The 20,545-nt window shown below is 40.5% G+C and overlaps 1 protein-coding gene across 4 annotated transcripts in view; it reads left to right on the top strand.

Annotated features, from left to right (window-relative positions):
* The window catches only part of KANK1 (KN motif and ankyrin repeat domains 1), a 173,222-nt gene extending 153,880 nt beyond the window's left edge, over window positions 1–19,342 (top strand). For all 4 annotated transcript variants that reach the window (XM_050944262.1, XM_050944261.1, XM_050944263.1 and 1 more), the window contains 9 exons: window positions 1,888–2,106; window positions 3,018–3,126; window positions 4,979–5,206; window positions 7,851–7,938; window positions 10,251–10,470; window positions 13,248–13,390; window positions 13,892–14,092; window positions 17,300–17,398; window positions 18,324–19,342. In XM_050944262.1, the coding sequence (XP_050800219.1) occupies window positions 1,888–2,106; window positions 3,018–3,126; window positions 4,979–5,206; window positions 7,851–7,938; window positions 10,251–10,470; window positions 13,248–13,390; window positions 13,892–14,092; window positions 17,300–17,398; window positions 18,324–18,386 (1,370 nt within the window). In that variant the 3' untranslated portion in view covers window positions 18,387–19,342. The remainder of the gene's footprint in view (window positions 1–1,887; window positions 2,107–3,017; window positions 3,127–4,978; window positions 5,207–7,850; window positions 7,939–10,250; window positions 10,471–13,247; window positions 13,391–13,891; window positions 14,093–17,299; window positions 17,399–18,323) is intronic.
* Window positions 19,343–20,545: the final 1,203 nt, after the last annotated feature.

The raw sequence follows: 20,545 nt of genomic DNA, 5'->3' as shown, positions 1-20,545 counted from the left end.
AACATTTCTGAAGGGTTAATTCCCTGCACCTGGGACCATCAGATTGTTTGTTTGAATCCTCTCCCAGCATTTCATTCAGCTTGTTTTGCTATTTCAACCAGACTGGCACCTTGCATGTGCACGGTTATTATTCATTTTTATTAATATGAGATTGAAAAATCCAATCATCCAGACTTAGTTGGAAGCTACCCAGAGGAGTACCATTAACTTTTGCAGAATATAAGCATTTATTGAAAATAAAATATGACTTTCTAGTCCTTATGGTAGCAAAGCATTCTTCCAAGTATGAACTATGTATAAGCTGGAGCTGTGCCATATTCTGTAACCTGCAGATATTTCCATGACTCAAAAACGGGGACTAATTGAGAGGTTAGAGTAGCAGAGACTTCAGAGGAGCTAGGAGACTCTGAGGTAGGACAGTGAGCAGAAAACAAGAGAAGAAACAGCCACGAAGTGATATTTCACTATTATTATTAGTATCATGCAGCCTAGGAGCCCATTACACTAGGGGCTGTACAAACATCATATTCTATTATAGGAAAAGGAAAAAGTGGAGTGAAGCCAAGGAGGAAAGAAACACAAGGAAGGAAGATGTAGTCAGGTATATTTTAAAGCTGACTAACAGAAAGTTGATTGACACTACACAACAGTTAAATGTAGTATCATAAACAGTACAGCTCTCTCATATAAATTCAGGCTTCATGGGGAAATGAACTTTGGGTGTATGGAAGGACAGGTATTTTTCACTCTTGCTGGTACACTTTAGTCCTTGGACTAGTGCATTTCAGAAACCCTGTTCAACTGCTGAAGGCAAAAATTCTTTATAATGGGGAAGGAATAGATCCACTGCTTTCCTAGTGAAGAGATGGCAGCGTTAGAATAGATAAAAACACAACCTCTCCTTTGCATTGCTGAACAGTTTACTTAAGTGGAGATATATGGGGAAAAAACAGCACCACTGCAAATGGAGCATATTTTGGTAGTGCAGCCTTTCCAGCCCCATCACACTATGGTGGATTCCATGTTTAGACTGCAGAGTGGTACATGAGAGGTTCCAGCTTGTAAAAGAGGAAAATAACATAGGGGCTACCCTGTTAACCTGAGAGGAGAAATGGAGTCATGCCAGATACACTTTTTCTCTAGGTCAGTTAAACTTCTGGACATTTGTGGTAATTTGACTTGAACCAACTCACCAGAGTCTAAAGTGGTGGTTATAATTGCACTGTCCAGAAAATGCTGCAAATGAATTTGGCAGGTGGAAAAAGGCTGTAGTACCAGGATAACTAGACAAGGTACAGAAATATTAGGATTACTGGAAGGCTGAGAAATATGGAAATTTAACTTCTGAATTGCTTTCATGGACAAGGTTATTCCCTGTAAAAATTACTTTTAGATATGACCCTAATCACGTAGGAGCAGACTTCAGAGTTTGATGCTGAGAGCCCTGGCAAAGGAGCAGCTGTGGTAGTTATTGCCACAGATCTGGGGGACAGGGATTACAACTTGACAGAAGCTCAGGCTGAGAGAGAAATCCTGGAAGTAAGGAATAGAATCCAGGAATGGAGTAAATCCAGGGTTTGTGGAAGGAAAAAGAGGCATGAGCATGCATACCCCCTGAAACGCTTGCCTGGATGATGGCCCTTTACTGCCTGGATCTCAATAGTTGTCTTTTTATTGTGTACTTTGAAAGAGGAAAAAAATCCATAGAACTGATTAATTTTTAAACTTGTGAAAATCAGCATACTCTTTTTTTAATGGATTTTTATAACTGAGCAATATAGTGTACAATTTATTCAGTAGTGTAGCATGATACTTTCCTACTGGTACTAAGCAGTAATTTTGGTTTGACTTCTTAGTACTAATAATGTCCACCCTCTTTGCTGACAGATGCTAATCTGGAGTACTTCCCACATGGTCAGCTTGCTAGTGCATGCTTGACTTCTAGCCCCCGAACGTTGACATTTGAACCGGAGGCTGGGACCATCCAAGAGGAGAAGATGATTGCCACAGTAGAAAGAGGATGGGGAAAGAAATCCTTGTCTTCTCAAGACAGTGCAATACCTCCGATTAATCTAACAGATGACCAGCTTGCCTCTGGCCTCTATGGTAACTATCTGCAGAGACATAGCTCTGTTCATGCTGATTGTCTTTAATATTCAAACACAGTTGGAGTAAATCACATGGCTCCTCATGTATAATTATAGAGGTAGGAGGAATACTTCCAGAAGAAACAGAAGTGAAAGGGAGGGACATTGTGAGTGCTATCATGTCCCATCGATATTTAATTTTTAAATGGTAGGTTACAGTGTAATGTAAAATGGTTCGGTACAGTTTGTTAATGATTTATCGGACAAAATCTAATAAGAGATAAATGTGGCTTAACATTTGCTACCCTTTAATGCCTGGTACATAGATATTTTATAATTGTAGTGTGTTTAATAAGTTGACTTACTTCAATGAATATTTAAAGTTAAATTCACCAATCTAAATAAACCTAGCCCACTCCTCAGTTAAATGAGTATTTGTCAGACATGTTTCTTGTGAATAGATGTTAGATATCTAGCCTTCTGTTCCAACAAATTGGCAACTTCAATGTTGGCACTCAAGTATTTGTCATTTGACACCAAGAATTAGGATTTTCTTGACAGACTAAATGAACCAGTTTCAATGGTCAGAAAATTGACACCAGCAACAAAACAGTAAAAGTGTATCTGTCTCCAGGTTGCCATCAGGCAAACTAAAACACCTCCTTAGATAACCTTATCTCTCAGTTTTCTGCTTCTGGATCTGATTTTCTGGGTAGCTTTTTGTGTTTGTGTTTCCTGCACACAAACAACAATAGTTTGTTTGTAACTTTAATGTGCCAGTGACTGTATAGAAGAAATAAGACAAATCCATCTTAAATCTGCAGATTAAATAAAGAGCTGTTTGTTTTAAGATGATCTAAAACAAGCAGTTACACCCAAAGGTGGTGCAAAACTTGTACTGATGCATGCATTTGACACTCTTTCCAACAGTATGTGCAAATAATGAAAGTACACTTAAGTCCATCATGAAGAAAAGGGATGGGGAAAAGGATTTGAATGGTGCAAAGAAGAATCTGCAATTTGTCGGTATAAATGGAGGGTAAGAGGAATCCTATCTTTAAAAATATCTGGCTATTCAATTCATCAAAACACTTTTCTTCCTTTTCCCAGGACAAAACAAGGGAAGTGTACATAGTGGTGCAGCAATTCTCTCAGAATTTTGAGAGAGCGATCTTGAAGGGCATGAATTAGAGGGGGGAGCGAAATGAAATTTTTGTCTGGGATGATTTTACTGAGACCTTTCATTGCTGTGCCTTGTTTTGTTTTTGTTTTTATGGAAGCTACCATGTCACACATGGTCTCAGATCTAAGTTTTTGTGTACATATAAGCTTTTACAAAACTTACTACCAAACAAACAAAAACAAAGACCCATGGGAACACTTCTAATTTTGCTAGAATTGTTTTTCAACACATACAGTTTTAATAAAGAGTGGACAATCAAGATATTGCAGTATTGTGCTATCTGTATGAGATCAAGAAGTGAAGTGAAATTGACTAAAGTAAACATAAGTAGTGAAAAACAAATTTTAGCTTAAAAATCTTTGTTTTAAAATGTTATCAATTTCAGAATGTTACATCAAAGTATCAGCTAAAGAAGGAACTTTCAAATAGCCACATCATTGTCTTTTTTAAATGCTTTGTTTTCAAAGAAAAAGCCAAAGACTTTAAAAGGTAATTGAAAAGTAAAGCCTGAACATCTTACCTACACATTGAACAATTACTTACTATTGTACATAGGGCAAAATCCTGACCCAGTTGTAGTTACAGTTTTGTCATTTCCTGCAGTAGGGTTGAGATTTCACCTGTTTCTGCAGATGTGAGGATGTACATGTAAACAATCACTGAGGATCACGTGTTCTTTAAAAACTCAGTAGAAATCAGGTAATTCATTAGAATCAGTTTCAAAATGGTCTAACCCCCTATTATTTTTAATCTAAAAAGACAAAAGTTTTCCCATCATCATAGCACACAAAAAAAGGTGTGTGGGGAGGAAGATTGCTTCTGATCATAGATAACATTCGCTTGGCAGGGAAAAGGATGGAAGCCCAAGGCAATAAATTCCCCTCTAAGCCGGAGTTCGTCTTTTCCTTGAGCAGCTCAGGTAATATTTAGGGTTGTAAGAAGGTTTCTACAGATAAAAGGGATGTTTCTCTCTTCCCCCCCCCCCGCCATTTGCATTACACAGTCTCAGTCATGGGATAATGTGAATGTAACAGTCAAAGTGTCAGAGAATATGGTTTAGCAGAGATTTATTGAGGCATTAACTCTTAAATAAGTATTCTGAAATTCTTTAGAAGATTTTTATCCTCATTTTTGACTAGCAAAAAATTTAATGATCAAATCTAATCAGCTGTCTCATTCTCTTGAGTTAATGAAGAATTACCCAGTAATCTAATATTGGATGTTTTGCTAACATTTTTCTGTTTCAATTTTTCTGTGTATGATTAGAATTATCTTCAGAAATTGTCTCACTGACTGGTGTCCTATTGAATTGCTATTTCAGGTCTGAAGCTAAGGCCCCAGTGCACGAGAGCATATCTTTTCAAGAAAACACTAAGAATGTGTCATGGGACATAAGCACATAATTAAAGTTAAGCATGTGCTTAACTGCTTTCCTGAATTGGGGATTTACTGTGCAACCTTTTGTCAAGCTTCTTAATTTCTTTGCATCTCTGCATTTCCCCATCTATGTAAAATGGGGATGATCTTTACCTCAGAGTGGTCTTGATGTTTGATTAATACTTGTAAAAGGCTTTGAGGTTCTTTGGATAGCAATGGATAGTAATATACATGTGCAGAGTATTAGTTTAATCTGGCATTGGTCAAATATCGAATGTCACTGAATGAAATCTTTCATGGAATATTTCTACAACTCTCAATTGCTATCTAGGTATGAAACCACATCGAGTGACGAGTCTAGTTCAGAAGAGAGTTCCTCCTCAGAGTCAGATGATGAGTGTGAAGGCAATGAGTATTCCCACCAGGAGGAGAGGTGCAACCGGCATAAGATGGAAGGAGGACATCATGAGCTTAATGCTGAAGATGTTGGGTGTGTTGGGGTGAATGAAGAGGTGCAGGCTCAAGAGAGTGAGCCTGAAAAGGTTGAAATCAGAGAGAGGTGTGGTATATTTCCCTGTTTAATATATAATATGGCGCTAGAGCTGCACGGAGCAGGCCTTTTTTATTTTCAGTAGTATATCCTCATCATTGCTAATTACTGTGTTCTGGAAAGCACAAAACTAGACTCTTACTGGCATGCCACCCACTTCCTGTGTCACTAGGTCAATGGAGACTATCATTTAAAAACTGTAATTTTAGGCTTGTTTTGAGTACGCCTCTTCCTGATAGTGTGTTCTTCGCTGTTCCCCATTCAACTCTTTGAATACTATACTGAGCGGGATCCCAATATGTAAATACTAAACTTCTCCCAGATTTATCTGCATATGCTTGTTAAAAATGTAGCCAGGGCTGGTAATCCCAGAAGAGAGGGATTGTTACAGTTAAAGGATTCTCTGTGAATAGTAAGAACATATCAGAGGACTATGGTTTCTTGCCACTTTTATTGTTTTTAATTGACTATGTTTTTGTAATATACATGCTTGCCCCATGTCCAATTTAAAATAGTCCGTTTATAACTAGGTCCAGGTTATTTATAGCTGGTACAGGCCATCCCCTGATAACCCATGGCACTCCTTTTTAAAAACAAAAAAGGATAACACTTTCCTAACCACCTCATCAGAAAAAAGCCAGAGCAAACAGATGAATCTTGCACTAGGCCCTGCAGGTCAACAAACTGAACACTTACCACTCATCCATACTAGTCTTGAACTTGGGCCTGTCATAAGAAATGCCTCAGCTGATTTCAGCCATGATGATGCATTGGCGGGGTGTGGTGTGTCAGGTGGATCAAGTCCCAGACCATGTCAATTAAAGTTTCCATCATGCATTATACAGCATACCACTACCAAGCTTCTTTTTAATAAGGTTGCCTGGTGATGAGCTAGGGAAGATAGCATTGGACAGGCAATACTTACACTTTACATTGGTGGCAGATAGTACTGTGTTGTTATGTAGCAGGCACCAACCCACAAGTACTGTAAGAATAGAGAGAGGGGTCTTAAATCTGAACCAAGATAAAATACCATTTAACACAAGGTTTGCTAAAATGTAAAATCCTAAGAGTGCACTTACTTGTAAAAATAAATGTGGCGTCATAATGGCCACTGTGCTGCTCCGTGTAGACGTGTCCTATGGGGCTGTGATTCCTAAAGCATTCTAGTGTGTTGTGCATTAATTGGTCTGTGCAGACCCTGCTGGTGTGCACTAGAAGTACCCTAGTGCACTGTAATATAGTGCAGTTTCAAATAACACTACATTGAGGCACAATAGGGAACTTTTAGTGCTCACCACCAGAGTTTACATGGACCCATTAGTAAGGAACACATTTACGCACTTCAGAAATCACATAATCCCATAGGCTGCGTTGCTGTTCCATGTAGACAAGCCCTTTAGATAACAGTTATTCAGCTGTGGTATTTCAATGGGGATAAAACTTAATAGCAAAACATATTTGTATTTATCTTCTGCTAAATAACAAGCATGCCCCACTACTAAATAGTTAAGGGTTATTAATAAATGTGTTTAGGCGGTGACTTTTAAAGTCTTCTCTATTTTATTTATACAGTGCCATAGGTGGGTCTGACATTTGAGACAAAATAAAAATGACAGGTCTATTCTGCAAGGAACTTGCATTTAAATTTCGATTTAATACGTAGCAAGGGATGATGAAAGGTGAATGGAGAGGGAAGAAGGTTACAGTGGTGAAGTGTATGAGATAAGCCTTTTATTTTTAACCAGATTGGACTGGCTAGGTCAGAGCCCCAGGTGCTGTCCTACAAGCACAGATGCAGTAGGTGTGCAGGAGCATAACCAAAATGTGATTTTTAACATCTAATTTCATGTGAAGTGTCAAAGCTAGGAAAAACTGCTTTATGTCACTGGAAAGCTAAAACCTCCAACTTTCCCGTGGACGTGTCTTCTATCCCTAGTGCTTCATAAAAGACTATTGCTTGAAATTGTCACTGGTCTCTCAGACCATGCAAAAACAGACCATTTCCCACAGACCAGAATGTGATCAGCAACCTGGGCAATTCAACCCCAGTTGCTACATTCATATCTTTTAGTTCTTCTTCTGATTTTAAAATCAATATATTGCAGTTTGGGAACCATGTCAATCATGAGGGATGGGGAAGAGGTCAGTGATGGAAAAGTAACAGGGATTTGAAGGAGCAGAGTGAAATCACATGCTGAACAGGGATTAGCAAGGGTGCTCCTGGCATATGGGGTGTAATGAGAAAAGGCAAGGAGGCAGAGCTTACATTGCTTCTCACCCATTAGTTCGATTTCCTTTTAATGCTGGTAACAGTTACCTCTCAGAGTATAGAATGTAATTGACATTTCATGTAAAGGGTAAGTGCATCTAAAACTCAAGAGTTAAATATTGCTCAACTTTATTAGTACTAATTATCCTGCTGGGGCATCTGGGAAACCTACTTTTTGTTCTGTGGTTGAAGTGCAATGGTGTAGTCTGTTCTTCTTTTCGCACTGAAAACTGCTGCCAGGATGGATTCCACAGTTCAGCAGTCGTGGCAGGGCTAGAACCATTGGCACCTTTGTACGTTTTTGAGAAGTTACAAGGTAGAACATTTAAATCAAGAGGAACTAATTTACAAATGCCTTTTTATTTTGGTTTTGCTCCACAGGTATGAATTAAGTGAAAAGATGTTGTCTGCATGTAATCTACTTAAAAACAACCTAGATGATCCCAAAGCCTTAGCCAGCAAAGATATGGTAAGCCCAGTCCAGTGTAAAGTCACTGCTCTGAATGTTTCTCACTTATTCAGTCTCTTTTAGCACAAGTCAGGGTAACTTTCTGTTTTCAGGACTGTAAATTAAATAGTTGGGCTGAATAAGGACTGTCTTTAGACAGTCCTTATGTCATTTCTGGTTCCACATCAGAAGACTTTTGTCAACCAACCCATGCATCCTACTGCATGCCAGGAATGTATTCATCCAAAAGACAAGCACATAAAAATAGTATTACTTATTAAAGGGCAGTTTCATTGCATCAGTCCATTCCACTTATATTTTAGAAGGTGTTGTGCTAATGTGCTGGCAAGGTTGGATGTGGATTTGGTAACCACACTCCTGTGGGAAAATATACGGCTTCGGGAGTTAGCATTCCTTTTGATTACAAAAGTACAGAGTATGTTCTGATGTGGAATGTGCTCTGCCTCTTTCCAAACACAGACGTACATACTGTTTCTTTCTCAGTTGTGAAAATAGTCTTAATATAGTGCAAACAAGCAGAATGAGGTTGCTGTGCTAATATTATCTTAAAGAAATAATATCACTTGTTAAATATGGAAATTACCTCCATTTGTGCATTTTGTGCGGGTTTTCTGAAGATGAATGAATGTGGATTGCTGTAAATATAATGTGAAATTATGTTCTGTACTTACAGCTGTAGCTTTATAACTGGAGGAGATGTGAGATACAATTATCAAATGCCTGACTGCCAGTCATGGGAAGCACTGCAGCTCCTGATTTCCAGGTGCTCAGTACCTCTGATAATCAGGCCAAAGGTCTCTAACCTAATGTCTTTCTAGTTCTGATTTGGGCCAGACATTGTTGATTAATGTATGGGTGACATATAGTTGTAATCTCTATATTTAGTCCTGCCTGCTCTGGTAGTTTTTCGTGAAAAGAACAAACTTTCAAGCATAGTGGGTGTTAAAAGTGTCCATAATGAGATAATCAGACGATTGTTTTTGCCCAGCAAGGGTAATCTGAACTTGTGTGTTATGTTTCATGCTCAAACTGTTTGCAAGCACAAGTGGTTCTCTGTAGTCGAGAACTCCAGTCTAATCTGCTCTAGTTCTCTTTATCTGCAAGCTAGAAATGAACCTTGTGCAAAATGTTCAAACTTGGGCATCCAACGTTAGTCACCTAAATAAGTGGTCTGATCTTTTACCAAGGTATTGAGCATTCTTAGCTCCCAATTATATTAGTGGGAGCTGCAGGACACTTTTATTTAGATGCCTAAATATGATGTGCCTGAATGTAGGCATCCACATGTAGAAAGCATTGTCCTTATTCACAGTTTGATATTTGCTATTTACAAAACAGCATATTGGTGAAATGTTGGTGTATACTGCTTTCTAAAGTAAGAACATATTTCTGTTTGTAACACTAAAGGGCATTCTGTATTAATAATTATTGTCTGAGTGTTTCTTTTTGGTAGTGCCCACAATATGCTAGGTGTTATATAAACAAAAGGGACTATACTAACAGTTTACATCCTAAAAGTTGTATGTTATCAAGCATAATGCCATGGCTTAGGTAATAAAACAAGACATAAAGGAAAACACTATCCTTCCTTTGAGACGCTTACAGTCTCTGGCCCTGATTCTGTCTCAAGATCTGCTAACGCAAGTGCCAGGGGCAGCACCAGCAAATACTGATGCAGCATAAGGGCCTAAAGAAACTGAGTGAATACACCATTGATTGCCCCTGGATTTCTTGATGAGAGTTAAGTTTCCCTGCCTGTGAGGCTTTGTATTGAAGGGAGCAGTGCTGAGGAGAGACCAGAACTAGAGAATGGAGAGGGAGGGAAGGGAGAAATATCTGAGTCCTTCCAGGTTAGAATGAAGACACCTTGGTGAGGCAACATAGGGAAGCTTGCACTGTAGCAGTGTACTTGAAAAACTTCAATGTCCATTGCCATTAGTCTGGGACATTTCCCTAAAACAAGACTAATAGATACACTTAGTTATTAACTGTGTAAGGAGAGAGTTACCATCCCAAGCCCTGCTCCTATCAGTCAACACTTTATACCTGTGAGTTCTGGTGCCAGTCGTTTGTCGAACTTAGGCAAGCTTCCTGGAAATTAGGTGAGATGGGTAGAAATTAAGAACCTCTGAGTTTCATGTGGAGATTTCTGGGAGGAGAAGATTTAATTGTTATTTCTTGGGTTTGAGTTGAATACTTTCTGCCCACATCTGACTAAAGAAGTCTTGGTTTCCTGAACTGCCAGCTCATGGGCCAGAAAACACTATAAATAGTGCATCCATCTGAAAAGCTTTTTGTCTTGTTTTTGGCAGAGATTTTGTTTAAATACCATCCAGCATGAGTGGTTTCGTGTATCAAGTCAAAAGTCAGCTGTTCCTGCAATGGTTGGAGATTACATAGCTGCTTTTGAAGAGCTTTCTCCCCCTGTCCTCCGACACATAATCAACATGGCAGATGGGAATGGCAACACAGCTCTGCATTATAGTGTGTCACACTCTAACTTTGAGATTGTAAAGCTGCTTTTGGATGCAAGTAGGTTGGCTGTTTTTGAGGGGATTTTGGGATGGTGGGTGGGTGGTTGTTTGTTTGTTTGTTTTGTGCATGATCCTCACAGGTAACATCCCGCCGGTCAGCTCCAGAATTCTAGGTTTGGGCTTCCTCCAGCAGAATTCCTCCAGAATTTTAATTCTAGAACAGCACAGTGCAATTTCACACTAAAACAGCACTGGGAAGTAGGGATTCCAGACTTGCTTTAGAGGTGATGGTTTTTGTTTAAGTTGCAGAAGAGAAGGCAGTGTTGTCTAGTTGTTAGACCAGGCAACTGGCATCTAGATTCATAGGTTAGATTCCAGACTTTTGCCAGTGCCTTGCTGAATGGCTAATCTAGCCACTGACTTAGGGGTAGAGTCTGGCCACTACCTCAGCACCTGTTCACTGCCCTGATGGCAAATGGAGACTGTAAAGGTGCAGCAGCAGCCAGGGGAGAGTTTCCCTAGCACAGGAGCAGTGTGGGGCTGCCACATGTAGCCCTATGCTGCCACCTTTGCAGCCCAGCGTAAGCGGGGGAGGGAAGGAAGGAAGGAGCGGTAGGAGGGAGAGTTGCCATAGTGACTGCTTTGGGCTGCAGTTCAGGCAGTGGACAGCCCAGGTAAGACTGCTGTAAATTAGAGCTGGCCCCCGGCAGAAGGTGGATAGCATAAGGGTAAGCCAGACCCCACCCCACCTCACATGGGCTGTGCCCCATGTGAGGTACAGAACAGAATTTGTCCCTGCAAAATAGCTATAATACTTACCTGCTGTACCTCAAAAGGGTGTAGAGAGGCTTGATTAATGCTAGTAAAGTGGTTTGAGGTTCCCAAATGAAAGGTGCTGTGCTAATGATTGTTCAACAACAAAAATAGAAACACCAGCTAGAGAATGAACGGATCTTAATGTAATGTAACAATGCAGCACATTCAGCACCAAAGACTTCCTCGTCCGTTGACAGGAAAACAAGCACTTCAAATGCTGTCGGCTGGCTTGAACGCAGGCTGGGTGGAAGCAATGAGTCACTGCAGGAGAATGTGGGCAATGTCTAGGGCACAGTGAAATGTGACAGGACTGAGTCCTTATGTAAGCTCTAGACTGTTGGAAAGAATTTTCTCTCTTACCTCCCTGAATATATCAAGGTAGCATGAGCTCGCTGCTGCTGTGTGGGAAGTCATTGTTCTTCAGGCCACAGTAGCCAGTGTAGTTGCATTAGTAATTAAATGAAGTGACTGGAATTGGAAATGCCAACTATTATGGGCTAGTGCCGTGTGAAAAGGATTGTTGAACCAGGCATCCTGTTAAAAGGTTTAAACATAGTGGAATTCCTTCGTAAGTGTCCATGTGGACATCCCTTCCTTTAATTACTGTATATGAATGGTCACTAGGCGCATGAAACAGTGAACTTCCCAAATCAGGTATGTGCGTAGGTGCAAAAGCCCCAGCTGGCAAGGATGGAGTGAGTTGTAATAGTGCACAGTATCTCTCAACCTTTTGCAATCTGTCACCCAGTGTTACAATAGAAAAAAGGTTCAGGACCCTTCCCTCCCATCTAGCTATAAAGAAAGGGAGGGTAGTTGAGAACTCATTTCCTATGAGGCATTTTAATGCTTAGGCAGACCAGTCAAGTAAGAATGGCTTCAGCTGGCACTACCACAAGGTGTAGCATCTGTCACCCACAGCGAGCAGCACTTAAAAGGGGTCAGATTCTTTTCTGCCCTTTGAAAACCTTTGATCCTTTCAGCTGAATTCCCTTTCAGCTGGTAACTGAGGGGCCAGCATACTGGCACTGGAAAACAAGCATGGATCTCTGTAGTTGGTTATAGTCAGTATAATTGACTTCTGCCACTCTGAGAGGTGGATGCATACGTTTTCTCACACCTTCCCATCCTGCTTTTTCTTCCCTCATCGCTTTTGCAAATGCCATTTTTGTCTGAAAAACAGAGAGAAACATGTTGCTCTGAATTTTTTTTCCAGAGGTAAATCTGCAGTGGAGCTGAAACTTCAAGCCTTTTACAGAAACCTTATATAAATCCCGCCTTGCCCTCCAAATGATAATTAAAATATGAACACATTCAAAAGGTACTGGATGGTTAATGAGTTCTAGCCCCACTGAACTCAAGAATTTTAGGAATAGAAGACAAATTGGTGTATTAAGTTGGAACAAAAAGAACAGCTCTATTAGTTCCCGACACCTCCTCAGAGGACTTACTGTATTTGTTCCCAGACAAGTAGTTGTTAGAGCTTGAAACCTTTTAACTGGAAAGCATTTTCTAAAGCTCCAAAGCAGGTCAGAGTAGCTTGTGCAAAACGTTAAAATGGCTAGCACCAATGTAAGCAGCTAAAGGAAAATGTGCTGTGGGGGAACCTTTTGGTCTTGAATTTCATTGTCCAAAATCACTGGCTATTTCATTTTTGGAATGAAGATTCCATAAATGTAATTAACAGGCTCATCCAGATGGCCTGTCCCAAATTCCAACCCGAGGCTGGTATTGTATGTAATATTCTTGTAAAATTTCCAATCATTTTTTTTAAATTTAACTGTGCCTCAACAGTGCAAATAAATTGCTTCATTTCCTTTCTGTGGCACGTATGTCATACATGTAATGAAGAATTATTTTCTTTCTTTGGTTCAAGAACACCCTTTTTTCCTTAGCTTTCCTTTGAATCGCTTTCATTATGTGCGCGACTGCTGCAGATTCAATAGGCTGTTCTAATACGAATTTATTCAGTTCATTAGTACAATTCCTGCTTTGCAAAGAAACTATCTCATTCCTCTGCAGATGTTTGTAACGTAAATCATCAGAACAAGGCTGGCTATACTCCCATCATGCTGGCTGCTCTTGCAGCTGTGGAGGCTGCGAAAGACATGCAAATAGTGGAAGAACTCTTCGGCTGTGGGGACGTGAATGCTAAAGCCAGTCAGGTCAGTACTGTCGCACTCAGATACCATTCAAAGCTGTTTTGCTTTGGAAATTGAATATAAAGTTGCCTTTATTGCAACTGCAGAGCAGATGTGTGACTTTCCATTAGTTCAGAGTTTGCACTGACTGTACGCAGCCAGTCACTGCCTCTTGACATCTCTGTGTATGGTTTTAGTTCCTGTTTACAAAATGGAGCCATGGAAAAATATTTGAGCTTTAAATAAGATTTTTCTTTTTCAAGTGCCTCAACTGTCCCTCTTTCAATTTTGGGGGGGCACTGTGTGGAAAAACAAAACTGAATTTTGGGAGAAGTTTGTAGACTGTAGAACTCGTAGTTCATTATACTTTGTGAGATATTGTTACCCCCAACTTTTTCTCCTAAAGCGAATCTTTCCTTGTGATAGTTTTGACTTCTTTCAGCAGTTGCAGATGAGAGTGAGTATGTGCATGTGCTTGGTTGGTTGGTAATTTTTGCCAACCAAATTTTGTGATTTTCCTCTCAGGCCGGCCAAACTGCTCTGATGCTGGCAGTAAGTCATGGACGGATAGACATGGTTAAAGCTCTGCTGGCCTGTGGTGCAGATGTCAATATCCAGGATGATGAGGGCTCTACTGCTCTGATGTGTGCTAGTGAACATGGACATGTAGAGATAGTGAAGCTCTTGCTGGCTCAACTCGGATGTAATGGCACCCTGCAGGACAATGTGAGTTGCCTTTCCAGACACTGCTCTACCTTTCCACGAGATAACTTTTGGAATGTCGATTTATTTTTGACTGAATGGAGAGATTCAAAGATCTACTTACATGAAATTTATGGCTGACAACCTAAAATAGAAATGCCAGAATCTTCTTATTAGTCATAGTGCATGCCGTGATTATTTTTCATTTAAATACATGATTTTCTGAGCACTTCCAAAAATCAGGTCATTCTTATTAAGGTGCCTAAACCTAGATGCTCAACTTCATGCATACATGTTTGAGGGCGGGAATTGGCCTTAGTCCTCAAACCTCATTTTTTTACTGAATGATTTAAAGACTTGTGAGAAATCCTTTAAAAAAAAACAACCTAATTTTCCATATATTACTTTCTCCTATGATTTAATAGTCCTCCTTCAGTGCTTCTGTATGATCATGACAAATAATCAAAATGCTGACTGTTCTTCGTAAGTTCTTCTCTTGCCCAAAGCAGTGATGCCGTGAGTTTGTGACTGTCATTTTGCCATCTCCAACCATTGAACAACATTACACATTTGTTCATTGTTGAGGCAATGTGTGTGCTCAACTGCGAATGATATGCTTGTATATTTCTTGGTTAGAAAAGATCACTGCACCCTGTGTGAGTAGATAGAGGGTTTGATCAATAGATCCTTTAAAACTTGAGACTGTCTTGTCTGAGTATTATGGTTGTGTTCTTGGAGACAGTATTGTTCCAGGGTATGTTTGGATTCTAGCTGTTACAGTCACCCAATTATTCACTTTCAGCCCTTTACACAAAATATGGCTTTTTTGTTAATTTGGGGGTTTAACTTCCCTGTACAACAGTTATAACACTTCCAGTGCATCCTCCTAAGTCAGGAAGCTCAGCTGGTTTTACTGCCCTCAAAGTGAGTGGCCTCATAGGCCATGTCTACATTGAGATAAAAAACCTGTGGCTGGCCCGAGTCTGCTCACTCTGGCTCATGGGGGTTGGGCTCTGAAGCTGAAAAATTGCTGTGTTCAGGCCCTGTCTGGGAGCCCGAGCTTTGGGACCCTGCAAGGGTGGAGGGTCCCAGATCTCCGGCTCGAGCCCAAGTCCAAACATCTACACAGCAATTTTTAGCTCCACAGCCTGAGCCTGAGTCAGCTGGCCCGGGCCAGTTACAGCCATTCCGTGAGGCTTATATCCCTATATAGATGTACCCATAGACGTGTGAGTGAGGTTACCTTGGTGTAACAGATCCCTTCTTAAAGCAGTCTAGGGCCACTGGAAATGGGCTAATTTTGAACAGCCTGTCAACATTCTGTTGCTCACCTTGGTGGTGCCTAAAATATAGGCGATGCTATGGCACCAGCCCTGGCTTAGGTATTATGGTGCTGACACTTAATCAAGCCATTCAGCTGTAGATCTGTTGATATTAAATTACCTCCAGTTCTTTGATATGGGTAAGCACCTTGCTTGCAATGAAGGGTACTCTGGCATTTTTAAGGAAGGATTATATTTCTACTGGTCCCCTTTAGTGACCAAGAATTTGGTTTCCAGCTGCCATTATGGAAATGAGCTCTGTGCTATTGATTTGTGCCATCTTGCTAATGATTCAGGAACTTTGCTGAACGCTTCCTGCTTTTCCAGGACAAATCTGTGTACATCACAAACGTACCAGTGTTCCTTGCTCAGCACCAATATCCTAGTGGTTGACCACCCCACCTCCTGTCCATTCAGTAGAATTAAACATTTTAATCACTCATCACCACCTGATAAGGAAGCATTTCACTTAAAGGTGGCTCATGCAAAGATCAAGGCTGCAGCTTCCTTTAGATTGGTCTTGACTGCTCTAATACCAAATGCCCCAGCAATAGTTAACAAGCCTGCTCCCCTCAAACATTTAACTGTGATGCCAGTCATAACGCTGGTGTTGTAGTGGAAACTTGTGTGGACAAGGGAAGAAGAGGGTGGCAGCACACTGGTGAGCTCTGGTGATATCAAGGCTGTTATTGGCAAATCCCCTCATGCCTTGTGAGCTAAAAATCACTGGTCAGCATGTGCTATGGCTGAGTGATGCCTGCATCTGTCATAGGAGCTCGACCTCAGGAGGGGAAGCAAACGCTAGCTGCACAGGAGGGAGACTCGGGGCAGGGAGAGCCTCTCTCTTGACTAACTTGTGTGCTGTGCAGGAGGGGTTCAGAGATAAGGAGTCAACTGTCACTCTGTCTGGAATGGCTCACGACTGTGGATGCCACCCTCAGGGCAGACTGTCAAGAACCAGGGCACGAACCTCAAATGGGTTGTGAGCTCTGTGCTTAGATTTCACCAACCAAGTAACAAGTGTGAACACCTCCAGCACTATAACAGCCTTAATAGTCAGCCTTGGGAAGGCCAGTTTGTCTTGCGGCAAGCCTGCCTCTGTGATAGCTGGTCCCTTACACCAAAAATCACAACAATATTCAGGTTAGTGCCATTCCCAAAGGACCAACCACTTACGCAGGTCAAGTGCACCCTACATCTTTCACTAAAGACAACACTTGCAGCCAATCCTATTATAAATTATTTAACAGTTTATTAACTAGGAAAAAGAAATAAGAGATTTATTTACAAGGTTAAAGCAGGTAAACACACACACAGATGAGGTACAATCTTAAGTTCCCCTCTGATTTTGAAATAAATAAAATATCTTGTGATGCAAGAAAATAATATCTGTCAAGGACAACATTCATGGATAGACTCTTAGCCAGGTGCACTTGGAATTAGGAATGCAGCTGCTCTTACTCTTAATTGGAGTTATAACACTGCTAATTCTCATTGTATCTGATTAACTTTTATCCCTCCCTTCACTTCACTTCCCCTCCCGACCAACAATGCCATTTCTCTCAAGCAAATTCAGACCAATCTCCTGACATCACTGGTCTTACACAGAATTACTTGTAACGTTATTGTGGTAATGGCACACTCATTCTTTCTCAGCTATAATCCAGTCCCCTTGTTGAGAGAAATTATGAGGCCCTCTGGCACTTGGATTGCCTCATAAAACAGAAGCACAAGGCTTGTTGTCACTTAATTATAATAAAGGAAATTAAACAGGACCCTAAATTAGGCTGGCTGTTTAAGCAATAGGGCCTCATTTCAGTAACTTCTATTCTCTGTAGACTGAAGGAGCTTTTAAGGGGCTTGATAATGCACCTGAGCATTAATTTTTTTTTCTTTTTTATTCTTTAAGGATGGCAGCACAGCACTTTCGATAGCCCTGGAAGCTGGACACAAGGACATAGCAGTTCTTCTTTATGCTCATGTAAACTTTTCCAAACCCCAGTCGCCGGTTAGTATGTTAAATGTTCCTGATTGCTGAACGCTGAGTTCACCTGGTATCTCTCTGTTCTTGAGTCTAAATATTGAAAAAAATATCATGTGGTTAGTGTCTGGAGAGGCCACGCTTTAACCAAAGAACTTCTTAGAGAGAAGAGGCTGGTGAGGTAATATCTTTTAGGGGACCAACTTACATTACCTCACCCACCTTTTCTCTCTAGTATCCTGGGACCAACATGGCTATAACAACACTGCATACAAAGAACTTCAACAGTGCTATGCAGGTGATCTGTCTGTGAATATGCTGCATATCACTGCATGCACGAATGCATGGAGCTTGTGGGTATCTCCTGTTTGGTAAATACTTAGCTTCTGAAAGGTATTGGGTAGGCAGTACAGGATAGGACAATCTGTGTTTATCCACAAGACAACTTTTAAGCAAATAGTGCAATACAGACCAGGACAGCCTGGACCCTGGCAAGAGGATATTTCCTCCCCTTTCTCTCTGGGTGAGGACAATTCATCGTCTGTGTTAAATCAGACATGTACGTAGACTGGCCAATGTACAAAGTTTCTTTTGCATAATTGTGATGCCTATTACAGAGCAAGTCATCAAAGCAAGGTTAGCTCTAGTTTTGTTGCAAGCCTATGCAAACTGGCAAATATCCACCAACTCTCACAGTCTGCACTTGTCTTCATGATAAACAGTTCCTAAATGTTTTACTGCCGATAATACCGTGCTGCTTCAGACACTAGGCTATATGTAGCCAGCACAGCTGCTCCTGGACTGAAACAAAACACATTACTTGTTCTATATAGGTTAAATTATAATTGCTGCCTTCATAAACTGAAGGGACAGTGGCTCATGTGCAGTCTGTTTAATCTCTTTAATTAGCTGAATTCAGTTAACTAACTGTTCTTCCCTTTCCCCTTTCTAGAGCACACCTAGGCTCAGCAGAAAGACATCTCCTGGTCCTACCCGCAGAGCCACGTTTGATTAGTAATGCACAAATATCTGTAAATCTTAATGCCATCTCTAAGCTGCTAATTGTTACTGTATTACAGAGACAGATACTGAATGTAATTGTCTTGTGCCTGAACTCACCAGCAAATTGAAAGCAGAAAATAGTGCTAAAGGTAGAAGACTATAAACTTGAAGAAAGCATACAGTTAGTAGTCTCCTGGTAACATAGCCTGAACCATTCTTTTGTCATCTATCCATCATTGCAGGATACAGCATAAATCCTGTTTCTCTTTGCAGTAGAGTCTGTTCCGTTGCATTATGTACAGTTTAGGAATTTTAAGCTATCTTCACAGGTTTGAGCGTTTTTCCCCCCCTTGGACAAGTGTCATAGCCTCCAGGGCACTTTTTAATTGTTCTTTAAAATATTTATATTTACTGTACATGGAGCTGTTGGCAATTATTATTTTCATAAATGTCATTCCAATATGATTTTGAGTTCTTTTTAATTATAAAAATTGCAATTGCTTATATAGTCAGCTTTTTGGAGCTTGGGCTGGTGGGTTGATGTTTAGAAATAGAAGAAGGGCTCTCTGTCAGGTCTGAAATTAGCTAAATAAATGAGTTGTCACCAGTTGGATGTATTGTATAACTTTTATATTAAAGATAATTGTATCTATAAAATTAAATCGCACAGTATTTTCAACATTTTATATTCTCTAGTAATTAAAAACTATATGAAGAATTACATGTATTGTTACCATATTTTTATTAACTATGTGTCAGTGTCCATAGGATCCATACATAATGTTTATCAGAGAATAAAATTAGAAGTATCAGCTATATGTTCCTCTCTAACGGAATTAAGTAGGTCTCAGTGCATATTTATGGAATGCTATTACCTTGTCACATTCACTTTAGTCATATGTATTTAAATGTTTGAAGTGCCTTAGACTCTTGCCATATTTTCAAATAAAATTTCATTATGCTGTTATACTCCTCTGCCAGTTTAGTTGTGATCTACCATCATCCAAAATGCTGTGAATTACAACTGCAGTAGAGAAACATGCTGGATTGATCGAGTCAAAGCTGTGATGAGTGAATAGTTCAACACTCTGAGGTTACTGTTAACATTGTCAGCTGACATCACTCATTCATCTCCTATAGCCCTGATCAGGTAATATTTGGTAGCTACAGGTTTTAAGAGTTTCAGTAGGCAAACAAGTCCTTGTCTGGCCATCTCCATGAGATGAGGCTGTAACGTGGGATCATTTTGTCTCAGATTGCTGTTGTCATGAAACGTACAATTGAAAATCTAGTTTCACAAGTTTTAAAATGTTATTGATGTTGGTCAATTTTCACATTTTATACATCTAATCTTTCAACTGAATGTCATTATTAATAATCCTTACCACTGATGTTGCCAGCGCCTTTTATCTGAGGGTCACAAGGCACATCACAGAGAGGGACAGATGTCCTGATCCCTTTCTAATGGACAGGGAAATTGGGGGCACAGGGAGAAATGAAGTGACTTTCGGCAAGTCAGTGGCAAAGCAGGAGTAGAATCCAGGTGTGCTGGCTAACATCAAGGCTATGCAGCCTAATATCACTAATAAAGGAATCTTAGAGGCTTTTTTAATGATGTTGCTAGGGAAGGATAATGGCTAGAATGAGTCATTCCTTAGAGTGTGAAGAAAGAGTTTGAAATTCTTCAACAGCAAGTCCTTCAGCTGATTAACCCTACGGAGGTGGCTTCACCCAGGTGGTCAGCATCCTGTATCTGATGAGCCACACCGCAAAGCCCTATCCCACTTCCTGTGTCGTCACTGGTGCTGCACTCACCTGTGTGTGTCATTAGCACTTGCGGGAGCATATCCCATGGTTCTTAGTGCTGTAGTGAGTTGAGACAATCTGATTCTTTCCCAGTGAATCGTGGAAAAACTTGTCTGTCCCTTTGGACACACGGAGAGAATTGTGGGGAGGCACTGGACTATCAGCACTCAGATGGTTTAGTCTGCATCCTCACTTCAAAGTGGGCAGGTTATGAGGCCTGTGAACACAGCAGTCAGGGTTTAGATTAGACCTCCAGCTGGCCCAGCTTGTCTGGGTTGAAAGCACCACCAAACTCAGGTGAGAGAGTTTTGTGTGTTGACAGAAGCTGGGTTTGAGGCAATACCCAAATAAGAGCCAGAGTTAACT

This window comes from Gopherus flavomarginatus, chromosome 3, assembly GCF_025201925.1.
Source record: "Gopherus flavomarginatus isolate rGopFla2 chromosome 3, rGopFla2.mat.asm, whole genome shotgun sequence".
Lineage (NCBI taxonomy): Eukaryota > Metazoa > Chordata > Testudines > Testudinidae > Gopherus > Gopherus flavomarginatus.
The sequence above is the reverse complement of the archived record's forward strand: the minus strand, read 5'-3'. Positions and strand labels throughout refer to the sequence as shown.